This window comes from Manihot esculenta, chromosome 8 (assembly GCF_001659605.2).
Source record: "Manihot esculenta cultivar AM560-2 chromosome 8, M.esculenta_v8, whole genome shotgun sequence".
Classification (NCBI taxonomy): domain Eukaryota; kingdom Viridiplantae; phylum Streptophyta; class Magnoliopsida; order Malpighiales; family Euphorbiaceae; genus Manihot; species Manihot esculenta.
Window position 1 is genome coordinate 11,750,605 of NC_035168.2, and position 14,236 is coordinate 11,764,840.

Here is a 14,236-nt window from a genome sequence, read left to right on the forward strand (position 1 = left end):
ATTTTTTTATATCCTAGTATTAAAACTTATGCCATTAAAATTAAAGGTCATTTAAATAAATTTTTTACAGAAATTAAATAATAATTTATTTAATTTAAAAATATATATATTTTTTACTACTGGCCAAATTTTAAGTGCCTAAAATAGATATTTTTGCTCCAATAAATTAAATGTGGCAAATATTTTATATATTTTAAAATTTTAAAATTCATTAAGAAAGATATTATTCAAGATTTAAGTTATTAATTTCTTTCATTATGCAAAAAGCAATTAATGAGCAAACTACTGATTTGATTGAATTGAATGTTGATATATGTATATACAATTATATATAATAATGCCATGTATTAGGGGTTTAATTAAGGAATAATCTAATAAAACTTGTTGATAAAGAAAATAATTAAAGATGCGAAGGTTGAAGAAGAGCATAAATAGCACGCAACTCAATTATACGCTTAGCTTGTTATGTCATTTACGAAAAGGGATGTACAATCATAATATGACTTCTGTTGTCTCTCCAGCTCACCCCTCTTAATTAGTCGTAGCTTTCAACCCCATGTACACGTACCCATTAATTTTCTCCTAACCCCTACCCTACTCTACCCTTCCCCTTTTCTATATTATGAGATTATTCTTATCCTATTTTATTTTTAAATTCTTCAATAAAAATATACTTCTTCTTCCACCTTAAATTTTTGTCAGACTTTTCTTTTTTATATATATTAAAAATATATTTTTTTATTAATTTTTTAATTATATTCATTTTAAATACATTAAATTTTATTAAATATTAAAAAATATTTTAAAAAATAAATAAAATTATAATAATCAATTTATATATTATTATAATCTAAAAAAATAAATAATAATTTTGAAATAATTGAAAAAATTAAATAAAAATTATAGAACAAAAAGAATATTTAATAATAATTAAATTAATTATTTATATTTATATGTTTACTGTACAGTACAGAAAACTAATTTCATATAATTTTCCTAAAAATTCTGTATAATCTTAAATATTTACATTGAAATTTAATTATACATAATGAATTAAAATTTATGTAATAAATATTGGAATCTGTAGGTAAAAATAGGTTTAATACAACGGTTATAATTTATTATTTTATATATTTTAATCGTAATTATAAGTTAATAATTATAGTTTCATAATCATTACAATAATTATTTTTTTTAAATAAATAAAAAATACAGTTAAATTTACAATTTTATTAAATATAAAATAAATTTTTATTAGAATATGCTATTATACATAATAAAAGATAAATTTTTTATATTAATTTTAAATTATTATCCAATTATTACCTTAATACAATAATTTTATAATTAAAAACTTAAATTCTATATGCATTGTTTTCTTTTTTTAAATCCAAATTACGTATTGTATTAATAAAATTTCATCAAAGAAAGAGAGATACCATCTCAAATAAAGAGACGATTATACTTAGTAGATTCTCTAACCAAAATATGAGTAGTTAGAGTAGCATTACAGCGAACTCATCTAACAAAAATATTAGTTATAGAGTTTAACAAAAATTTACAATCATTCAAAATCAAATCCTGCATAAAATAATTTGGTAAACATACTCCTCAAGTGTCTGTCTAAATCCCTGCACAAGATAATTTGATAAAAATGCTCCTCCTTCTTTCTCATCTCTCAAGTATAAATCATTAAAATCTGCCGAACAAAACCACAGAAGAGAGTTTCTACGAGATAAAACTCGAATGAGGTTTCAAGACTGACGTTGTCGTTCAGAAACTCATAATAACTAGTAAACCTCCATTGAACATTATCTTCCAAAATAACCGAATCAATAAAATTTGGAGAAAAGTCAACTACAAAAATAAACACATGACTCTTCCACATTAACGAAAGATCTCCTCCCAATCCTTGTCTATTGATTTATATTTTTTTCCAAATAAGTGGAAATCGATTGTACAACCAAGGCTCCATTCACTATATTTTCAAAATCAATATTATTTAAAAACCGAAACAGATATCTTTTTTCCTCTAATTTCATAATAGATATTTTCTCTAAAAGATGTCATAAATCTGCCAATAAGATCTGCATATTTTGAAAATTGATTGAATTGTATGTGAAAAATATCCTACCATACAGAAATTATAAGTGATAATCGGAATATCTCTAGAATTCTTAATAGAGACAACATCTTCTCCTTCATCGATAGTCAATTGACGCAAATTATCTTCTATGGAAAGAGAAAAAAAAAATAGATTTAAGAAAAAGAAAAAGGTGAGAATATCGAATTACAAATATACTACCGAGGAAAATTTGAGTTGAAAATAAAACGTTTTTAGCCTATTTATTCTATATGCATTGTTGCAGCTTTTTCATACTGGTACAAAATCAGTAATAGTTAATGAATCTATTAAGCAATATTCTACTCATTAAAAATCTAAAAAAATATTATACATATGGTAAAAAAATATCTAATCGTTAACATTTACAAAAAATAATTTATATACAAAAATTTTTTTAAAAAAAACTAATAATTATTTGTTGTTAATGTTTAAAAAAAATCTATGCTGTATTTATAGAAAATTGATGATAGTAATAAAATTATCAAAACCTAAAATATTATTGTTTAACACGTATTGCCTGTTATTAAACTCGTGATTTTATATTCTATATATTTTTATATATTATAATATTATAATAATATTTTAATTTTTAATATTCAAATAAAATTTAGAGAAATTTTAAATGACATTAATAATTTAATTAAAAAAATGATGGTTTTAAAAATATAATCTAACTTTATTTAAAATAAATAGGTTAGATATCCAAAATAATTTTTAAATATTTATTCTTAAGGAGAAAAGAGCATGATATATGTGTAAAATAAAATAATTTACTTTTAATGATAAAAATATATAATTGTCAGAATATATATATATATATATATATATAAAATTTTTTAGTGGATTAAAATAGAAGTTAACATGTTATAGATTTTATATGTAAATTAATTAAATAAAGTATATTAAAAAAATAAATTATAAATTTTATGATTTAATTATTAGTTTTATAAATAATAAATTAAGTTATATATTATTTTATTCATTAATATATAAACCAGCCATGAAAGTTTTAAAAAAAAGTAAATGTTTAATTTTTAATTAATTTTTTATGAAAATGGATATTCTTTAAAAATAAATGGATGTGCATTTTAAAAAATTTGTTTACAATATCAATTCTATTTTTCTAAAACTACCTATTTTAAAAATATTGAATTTACAATCCCACATAAATACTACCACATTTATTATAAATTTTAAAAAATTAAAATCATATAAAATTATAAAATAAATTTATTTAAATAATAAAATATATAATTGTAAATAATATTTAAAAATTAAGAATTATTTTTTACAATTTAATTATTCCCCTCCATTCCCATATTTATATATTTGTAATTATTTATTAAATAATATGTGTAATATAGAGTTTTGTCTTCGTACGCGTCATGGCTGTCAATAATTAGAGCTTACGTCTATAAATACAGCTTCATATTGTCCAACTCGCTTCAAACTCCAGATTTCAGAAATCTCTCCATCCCTAAACGCAGAGAGAGAAATAAAGAAGATGGCACTGAGGTGGCTTCTTCATTCGGCTTGCCATATTGTAGGGTACCCTAGCAAAGACAGTACAAATATTCAACAGGGCAGCCATGCTGTAGGGTATCCCTGCAAACAAGAAATTAATGGAGTCATCAAAAGCACAAAGCCAATCACTTCATCAGTAGGGTTCCAAATGCCTCTTCATTACCCAAGATACTCCAAGGCCGATTACGAGAAGATGGAGGAGTGGAGATTGGATTTGCTTCTTAGGGAATATGGCCTAAACTTCATGGGCACCCTTGAAGATAAGAGATCATTCGCAATGGGTGCTTTCTTGTGGCCTGACCAATATTGATCACCCAATACCCGCAGTTGAGATGGAGATTGAAATTATTATAATGTTCAAATTTGATGTGCGAGCTGAGTTAAGTTTTACTGTAAATCTATTATGCTGTCTCCCGTTTGTCAATTTCCTTCGATAGACATCAGTTGCATGTTAGCCTATTTTAGAAATTGTGTTGTTTTTGCTTGGGCTTTATGTAAAAATATATATACATAAATATTCATAGAGAGAGAATGTTTGCAGAAGTAAACTTCTTCAGAAGGTCCCTATAATTATTATTATTATTTTAACAAGTTTGTTCAAGATCATAACTTTCGTTTTGTAATTTTTTTCAAAATAACTTTAGTTTTGTTTTTACTGTATTCATAGAAAAAAAATAAAAGTTATTGAGAATTTTTTTTTGTTCCATGATCAATTTTAAGGTAATATTAACTTGTATTTTCCGTATGTACCCTTACTAGTCTTTAAGCCATTTAATACTAATATGTGAAAAAAGAATAATATCTAAAGCATTAGGATTTAATATTTATCGAGACACTAGTTTGAATTGAGATTCTATAACGAGTAAATTCTAATGTATGATGATTTATAATTATAATTTGGATCAAATAGAATTATTTTTTTATTATTGTTATCTAGGTAGTCCACACATGTTATACTAAATACTAATCATAGTTTATGGGAACTTAGAATGTATAAGTCTTCTTATTCAAGTTTATTGAAAGACTATTTAATTATAAACATATTACATAATGTCAAGTTATAAAATAAATCAACCTAATCTTTTTCTTAACATAATGCGAGGAGCGTAAAATAGTCATCGACCTTAACTTTCATATCCGTCATATCATAAACACATCATAAATATAATATAAAGGCTAATGGATCGTCTAATATTCATCTAACAAACCACAAGATAAAATATGTAGAAACCCCAAGCTTGATTATGCACTTTTATTCGAACAAATTTTAAAATTCATGAGTCTATGATAGTTAATATGGGTTCCTACCATCATTAATGCACGGTGGTCTTTAATTCATAATCTCTAGACATGAAAAATGTTATTGATTGCAAATTAATATTAAATTATTTTATTAGAAAAATATAAAAAATAATAAAAAATTTAATTATTATATAATATTTACCTGTGTAACACGTTAAACATAACACTACGTGGTCCAGAGCTGTTCGAAAATATTTAAATGCCTAAAAAAGCTGATTTCTAAAAATAAAAAAAGTCGTGTAATTTAATAATAAATTTCAAAATCTGGAACTATTAAAAAATATTTAAATACCTAAAAAAGCTGATTTTTGAAAATAAAAAAATTTTTATAATTTAATAATAAAAGCAAAAGATAAAATTAAGTAGTGAAATTACTATTGAATTTCTAAATTCATTGATAAATTATTAATAAATTTTAAAATTTGTTGATAATTTCAACACTATTTTCTCTTTATAGTTACCTAAGAATTTCAAAATCTATTGACAAATTATATTTATCGATACATTTCAAAATCTATTGATAAACATCACGCGAAGAATTATCACTTTTTTATTTTAAAATTATCTCTTTTAATTATTAACTGATTATCAATATATTTCTTAGTTTATTGATAATTTAATACAAGTAATCTCGCTTTTTCATTTTAAAATCTCTCTTCATTTTTCAGTAGTATATATCTAAATCCATTGATTCTAATTGATAATTTTTATTTATTCTATCATTTTTCTTCTCCTCCATTTTCTTCTCTTTTCTCCGATTATATTTATTTTTTCATTTTTTTCAATTCATTTTTTATTATTTTCTTTTGTTTCTCTTATCATTTTTTTCTTTTATTTCTTGTCCTCTCATTTTCTTTCACTTTTCCCTTATTTTCTTTTTCTTTCTATTATTTTCTTCCGCCTTCTTTCATTTTATTATTTTCTCTATCTCTTTTTATCCATTTTATTTTCTTCTCTCATTTTTATATGTTCCCTGCCTTTTTATTTTATATTATTTTTTTTTATTTTTTTCATTTTCTCTCATTTATTTTTTTTCTCTCATTTTATATCCTTCTCATTTCATTTAATTATAGTTCATTTTTGTAACGAACCGAAAATCGGACCGCTACCGGCGCTAGGATCCGGGTCGACTTAAGGCCGCCGGAACCCGTAACAAGCCTAACATGAAACCTGTAAACCTGTTTAATCCCATACATGATCAACAATCATACATAAAAATTAAAACCTTCCTTTTCATCATACACCATACTCAACCTGTGCATGCACTAAACATAGCATAACTTAAACATTAATTCCTCAGTGGGATCTCATCATTTGCCCTAATGGGCGATACATCAGAAGTTGAGTTGGTAAAACATAAACATCAATAGACATCAAGATCATGTATACAACAAAAGGGATTACAACAGACTATGGTCAAGCACACTTCTAAACCTTAATACCATCATTACATAACATGGCTAAACATAACATTAAATCATTACATAATTTGTCATGTCCACTTTCTATCTATTACAAAACAAGGACTTCTTTACTCTTGCTGACCTTCTGGTCTACCCTGTACCTGCAAGCCTGGGGGTTAAGGGAGAGGGGTGAGCTACAAGAGCCCAGTGAGCAGAATAGTAAAACATTTAAAACATATGATAACATGAAATGCATCACATCACAGCTAATCACATCAAGGATGAATTTGTCACCAATAGTCTCCTACATGGACCAACTGTGCCAGGGGCGTAGAATGAGCCTCACTGGTCTTTCTCTTACATAACATAACATAGCATGGTCCAACTGTGCCAGGGGCGTAGAATGGGCCTCACTGGTCTTTCTCTTACATAGTGCCAGGGGCGTAGAATGGGCCTCACTGGTCTTCCGTACCGTATCATCATCATCATAGCATAGGGGGACTAATGGATCATTCAACATCCATCCACATCATCAAACGTAATATGCAATGCAACATATTCGTGAGTCTAATGCAAAACCCTATTATCTCATGGCATTCATGATGCGTGAATCATGCTAAACTGATTTATTTATTTAAAAGCATAAGAGTTATTCCACTCACCTCTGGCTAGCTCTGACACTGACTGAAGCAGCTGACTCACTACTGGGGTCCTCGGTTCCTCGGGTCCAAACCTACACAGGTGGACTCAAATGAGGGACCAACATACTAGAACATAACTCTAAAAACATCCCCCAAAAACCCCCTAAAACATCTCAAAACATCCATGCAAAACATGCAAGGAAAGGCTGGACAGGGCACTTTCGGCGGCAGGTTCGGCGGCCGAAAGTCCCTTCAGAGCCGAAAGTCAGGCAGGTTCGGCGGCACCTTCGGCGGCCGAAACTCCCAGACAGAGGCGAAACTCATGCATGTTCGGCGGCACTTTCGGCGGCCGAAACTCCCAGACAGAGATGAAAGTCTCCTTTCGGGGGCAAGCTTTGGCAGCCGAAGGCTGCCTCCACAAGAGGGTTCGGCGGCCGAAAGTCCCTTCGGCTGCCGAACCTGGTTTCTCCCAAAGGGCAGAAACTTGGTTCAAACATGCACAAAAGCCTCAAACTCATACCATCATGCATTTAGCTCAACCAAAACATGCACACAAGCTCCTAGGGGTCTCAAACTAACTTAAACCCCAACTACAACACACATACACAAGCATTTGCAAGCCACATTGTTCATGAACATACATATATACCCATAAACATAACTAAAACCTAAACATGCATTCTACCCCCATGAACTTCATAAAACTTGCTTAAAACATACTATAAGCTAGAGATCGACTCTTACCTCTTAAAGATCGAGAGTAGAGGCGACCAAACTTGGGGTTGGGAGAGATTTGAGTTCTTGAACCTCAAAGCTCCAAAACTTTGCTCAAAAGCTCAAATCTTCAAAACAAAGTTAAAACAAGTGAAAAACTTGAAGGATGTAGAGGAAAAGCATCAAAGATCGGTGAGGGGCGGCGGAGAGCTCACCTTGGCCGAAAATGGGGAAAAACTCGCCCGTTTTTTGCTAAGGGACCCTTTTATAGTGGCTGGCCAGGCCACGTTCGGGGGCCGAATGTGCCTCCGCATGCATGCCATGTTCGACGGCCGAACTTGAGGTTCGGCGGCCGAACCTGGACTTCCCTCACTTATGCCTTCGGGGGCCTAAGGCTCACCCGAAACACATGCATGTTCGGCGGCCGAACTTGAGGTTCGGCGGCCGAACCTGAGCTTTCCTCCAAGGTTGTTTTTATTCAAAAACTCATTTCCTTTTTATTCAAAATCATCAAAAACATTAAAACATCTCATGAAAACATGGTTTTACCCTTCTAGAGGTCTCCGACATCCGAGATTCCACCGGATGGTAGGAATTTTGATACCGGAGTCTAGCCGGGTATTACAATTTTAATTCAGTGTAATGTATTTCAAAACATAAAATTAGAAACGTTTTATAATAAAAAATAATTTTTAATCTTACTAAATTCATCTGAAAGATAACAATAAAATTTATTATCTTATTTTTTTAAATCTATCTACTGATTTAGCAACGATTTGAATTTTTAATAATTTTATTAATAAATTAAATATTTTAATTATTTAATTTCTAATTTACCAATCAATTTTAATACCAGTGAATTTCAAATTCATTAGTATATTTAATAATAAATTTAATTTCTATTTGTTTCATGACAAATAATTTATATTTAAAAAATATTTTTCATAAAAACTATTTTAAAAAAATATTTTTTATAAAAAATATTTTCAAAATGAATTAACTTATTTTTTATTATTTAATTTTAATTTAAAAAATAAAATTTATTAAAAGTTTATACGAAAACTTTACTAAATATGTTAAAAGTGCGGAAAAGGAAGTCAATGAGCTTTATGTCAATGATCAAAATTTGTTTACAAATTTATTACAAATGAATTTTTATTAAATTACTTATAAAAAAATCCATGATAATTTGGGTTTTATTTTCTTTTCTTTGCAGAATTTTATTTTCGCAAAAAAATTATTCTTATTCATTCATATCATCTTTGAACAGAAGTAGACAATTGTCTATGCTGATATTGTCTCATTATTGAAAAGAATTGTGTTGTATTTATTTTTTACTAACTTGTGAATGAACTATTAAATTTTCTATAAAATGTACATATAAATAGAAAATTTTTATTTGTTTCCCTCAAATCAAATTTGAGTAGAAATTTTTAATTTTTTTTTATATTTGTATTTTTTTATTGGAAAAAATATTTTATATTTATTTTTTACCTCTTGTGTATGAACTTTTAATTTTTTTTTCGTAAAAAAAATACATATATATATATATTATTTATTTGTGGAATTCGCTTTGTATCGTAATTACGTGTGATTAAAGAAAATATTAATAAAATTAAATGCAGAGATTCCTTAGGGAAGGAGTTATTATTCTTATAAGCCAAAAAATTGCTTAAAGAATGAGAATTGCTGCGGCGGCGCCAATTAACGCCCACAATTTCATGATACAATAGGAATGAGCAATATTCGGTTCAAATTAAAAAAATCGATCAAATTGAACTGATTTAAAAATTTAATTTATTTTTTATATATTTCAGTTCAGTTCGATTTTTAATTTTAAAAATTTTAGTTATTTTGGTTCGGTTCGGTTTTGATCAGAAAAAAATCGAAAAAACCGAACCGAACCGATTAGTGATAATAATATGTTTTTTCAATAATATAGAGAAATTAAATCATATTAAAATTAAAATATTTTAATTAAATTTTAAAATATTAAAAATAAAGTGTAAAAAAATTATTAAAAATTAAAATCGATCAAACCGAACTGAATCGAACCGAATCAGACCGATTCGATTAGGTTTCTGACCAAAATCAGTTCGGTTCGATTTTTATAAACACTAAAATTTCAGTTTTTTATTTATTCGATTCGGTTCGATTTTAAACCGAACCGACCGAATGCTCACCCCTAATCAGCCTCTCAAAATATAATAAAACCATTAATTAATCATTCTCATTTTTTAATTTATAATAACTTACTGTATAATATTTGGTTTTGTTAATAAATTGGTCTTTACTATTGACTTGTTTTCAATTTAATACAATTTCGTCTTTCTAATTATTTTATTAAAATATCTAATAAAACTTAATAATTAGTTTCAAATTAACTTAGGCCAAGATCTGCACAATACATATAATCTAAAACTCGAAATAATTTAATTGTTAACATATTGTATTGTATTAATAAAAAAAATTATTTAAAAATTATTTTACATTATAGTCTATACTTTTATAAAAAAAAATATATATTTATAATAACGCATTTTAAATGAATAATTACTTTTGAAGAGTAGAAAAATAAAATTTATATAATCTAATATAATTACTTTTGACGATACATAATCATAAATATACAATTTTAGTTACAATTTATTTAAAATTATAAATATTCAACAAAATATAACTTTAAAATAAATTTTCATTGGAAACAGTTTTTGTTTTTTAAAAGAATAAATAAATTGGTTGAGATAAAAATTTAAAAAAAATAAAGTATTATACTTATATCTTATAAGTCCTGATATTACATATTTCATGCAGTAATTGAGTCAATTCATGCAGCTCCTTTCAAAAAAAAAGAATTCATGCTTTAGGGATTTGAAATTTTAGGGATTAAAATTATAATTTTATTTATAATATAATTTTTAGAGATCATACAATAAAAACTAGTCCCCAATAGTTACCATATCAGTTATTTGTAATTCCTTTTTTCTTTATTTATTTTGGAGGATACTCAGTAGTTATCATATCAGTTATTTGTAATTCCTTTTTTCTTTATTTGTTTTGGAGGATGAGTTCTCTTGAAACATATTGATTTCTCCTTCTACCTAAGTCATTTTGTTTTTAAAATTTTTTACGAGGTGACTAGTTGGCTACTAACGAGAACTAAGCCCAGCTGGCTACTATAAATAGGGGTGAGTATTTGGTCGTTTAGTTTAAAATTGAACCGAACTGAATAAATTGAAAAGCAAAAGTTTAGTATTTGTGAAAGTTAAACCAATTTTGGACAGAAACTGATTTGAATCTTACCGATCTAATTCAGTTAAATTCGATTTGGTTTGATCGGTTGAATTTTTTAATAGACTTTTTATTTTTACACATTATTTTTAGTATTTTAAAATTTAATTGAAGTATTTCAACTTTAGTTATAATCTAATCTCTCTATATTATCAAAAATAATATATTATTATCATTAATCGGTTCGGTTTTATCAAATTTTTTTGACCAAAACCGAACTGAAAAGAATAAAAAACCTAATCAAATTTCTAAGTTAATTCGATTCGATCGATTTTTTCAATTTAAACCGAATACTGCTTACCTCTAACTGTAGGTCTATTACGTTATTGTGTTGCATCTACACTCCTTATAGATCATCCCTCTATCTATAAATGGTGTGAAGATTATTATAATAATTATATTTGATAGATGGTGTGAAGATTATTATAATAATTATATTAATGCGACTATATAATTACTATTTTATTTATAGAATAAAAGAAGTAGCCTATACGTGAATTCTAATATTTAATTTCTATCCCTGGTGATTCTTGTGAGGTTTATGAATGTATGTTGTATCTTGACTTTGTTATTGTCTTGTGTAATCTTGATTAACAGGATTATTTGTGATTGCAAGTTATCAAGTAATTTTTAAGACTAAGTTGGATTTAATACCATCATAGACATATGTTTTAGGCATTCATCTGTATCCATGTGAAACTTGTTTTGAATGTTCTTAAGCCAAGTCAGTCTTAAGAATCATTCAGTAATATGTGATCACAAACTATTAGTCAAGATTACACAAGCCAATAATGAAGCCAACATTGTAACAGCCCGGAAACCGATACCCCTCTGTAACGGCCCGAACCGCCACCGGCGCTAGGATCCAGATCGGCTTAAGGCCGCCGGGACCCGTAGCAAGCCAAACATACCTCCTATCACCTGGTCAAATCCCATACATGATCAAAACTTTAACATGAAAACTGAAACATATGATGTAAATACCGAGCTCGACCTGTATGCAGCATAACTGAAACATAAAAGGACCCCCCCTACTAGAGCCCTCATCAAAACTCTAGCTGGGTCAACATAACATACATCAAGCTGGGATTACATCCAAAGAACTAGAACCTAACCTGTGCATGCCTCAAACCACAAACATCAGACCTCCTCTAGGGTCCTCATCCATTACATAACGTGGTAAACAACACATGCCACAAGATTAGTTCAAACATAACTCAACATTTAGCATAACATACATCATGTATTAAACAGGGACTAACCAAGTCTCAGGGCCAAGCACAGTACTAATCCAATAAACATAACTCTACTAGCTGTTACATACATTATCTCAATGTACATTACATCAACTTATATTACATGTCCACTCTAAAAGTACTAAGCTGGAACATAAACATAAACTATTACATAAAACACACGTCACTCTATCTTTACCCTGATGACTTCTGAGCTCTGACTTAAACCTGCAACACTGGGGTTAGGGGAGAGGGGTGAGCTAAAAAGCCCAGTGAGTAGAAACATAGAAAACAGTTCATTAATTACATGCTTTCATGAAATGCATCATAACACAGAGAAATCACATAATCTTGTCCGCCTCGGGGCTTATGCAATATTTATTCCCCACGGACCCTGGTTTCTGAGAGTCTGTCTTTTTGCATGCATCTTTCCTCTCAGAGGATGGACATGACATCAAAAATCCCTCTGTCGGTGCCCGGCTCCCCCATAGGAGCTCACAAAGGCCTGTAACATACATGACATGGTGTCTGGTCCACAGAGAGCTCACATGGACTTTCCTACATGTACTTGTCCGGCTCTCAAAGGACTAAGACAAGACTCGTGACAGATATGGGCTATTGAAGTCGCCTCGGTCCACCCTTCCTCCATCAACATCAAATAATGCAATGCGTCATATTCGTGAAACTAGTGCAATCAACCTACTACATATAATCATGATGCATGAACATGCTTTAGGCATTAGATTTTGTGCATAAAAGATTAAGTTTAGTTCTACTCACCTCCTAGCAGACGCTGACTGACTCTGCAACTGCTAACACTGATGGCCTCCTCGGTCTCTCGGGTCCGATCCTACACAGGTGGACTCGAATGAGGTGCCAAACACATTCTAACAACTCATAAACAACTCCCCAAAAACCCCTCTAAACATCACTTAAACATGCATGGAAAACGCCCAAGAAACGGCTGGACAGGGCACTTTCGGCGGCACCTTCGGCGGCCGAAAGTCCCTTCCAGAGACGAAACTCGGGTAGGTTCGGCGGCAGGTTCGGCGGCCGAAACCCTAGGACAGAAACGAAAGTCCCTCCTTCGGGGGCACATTCGGCAGCCTAAAGACTGCCTCCCATGCAGGTTCGGCGGCCGAAACTCCTTTCGGCGGCCGAACCTGGTCCCCTCTGGACGACAGGTCCGATTCTGCCAAGCCAAAAACCAAACTCAAATATACCCAAATCCTCACATACTCTCTCCCAAATCATGCATACTCACTCCCACAAGCATAAAGGAGCATAAACTAACATAAACTCCTCAACACAAACATCACATAACATACATTGGGTATAAAACCCACATAAACCTAAACATGCATATCTACCCATACTCAACCATCAGAAACTTCATAAAACTTCATGAAAACACTAGGGAAGCAAGGATCTACACTTACCTCTTGAAGATCGAGGGTGGTGTGACCCCTAACTCGGAGGTGTGGAGAATCCAAGCTCCAAAAGCTCCAAGCTCCCAAAACTCCTTTTAAGCTTTAAATCTTCAAACACAAGGGTAGAAATCATGAAAAACTTGAGAGATGGGTAGAGAAAACACGAAAACGACCAAAGGAAGGCATAAACTCACCTGAGCTCGAGAATGGGAGAAAACTCACCCATTTCCGATCTGAGGGCCCTTTATAGGTGGCCTGGTCGAAGACCTTCGGCAGCCTAATGTGCCCCCTAAACTCATGCATGTTCGGCGGCCGAACTTGACTTTCGGCGGCCGAACCTTGGCTCGTTTAAACAAGACTTTCGGAGGCCAAAGGCACTCCCGAAGTCTTTCCATGTTCGGCGGCCGAACTTCACTTTTGGCGGCCGAACCTGGCAAACGCCTCCTTGGTCTTTTTCTTTTCAAAACTCATTTCTTTTTCATTTAAAACCATGAAATCAGTAAAGACATTTGAGAAAACACATTTTACCCCTTCTAGAGAGATCCAACACCCTAGATTCCGCCGGAAGGCA

At 30.1% G+C, this 14,236-nt stretch overlaps 1 protein-coding gene across 1 annotated transcript; it reads left to right on the forward strand.

Annotated features, from left to right (window-relative positions):
* Positions 1 to 3,581: 3,581 nt before the first annotated feature.
* On the forward strand, positions 3,582 to 4,199 carry LOC110621456. The gene has a single exon (XM_021765738.2). The coding sequence runs from the start codon at positions 3,630 to 3,632 to the stop codon at positions 3,957 to 3,959; it is 330 nt and encodes a 109-aa protein (XP_021621430.1). The 5' UTR covers positions 3,582 to 3,629; the 3' UTR covers positions 3,960 to 4,199.
* Positions 4,200 to 14,236: the final 10,037 nt, after the last annotated feature.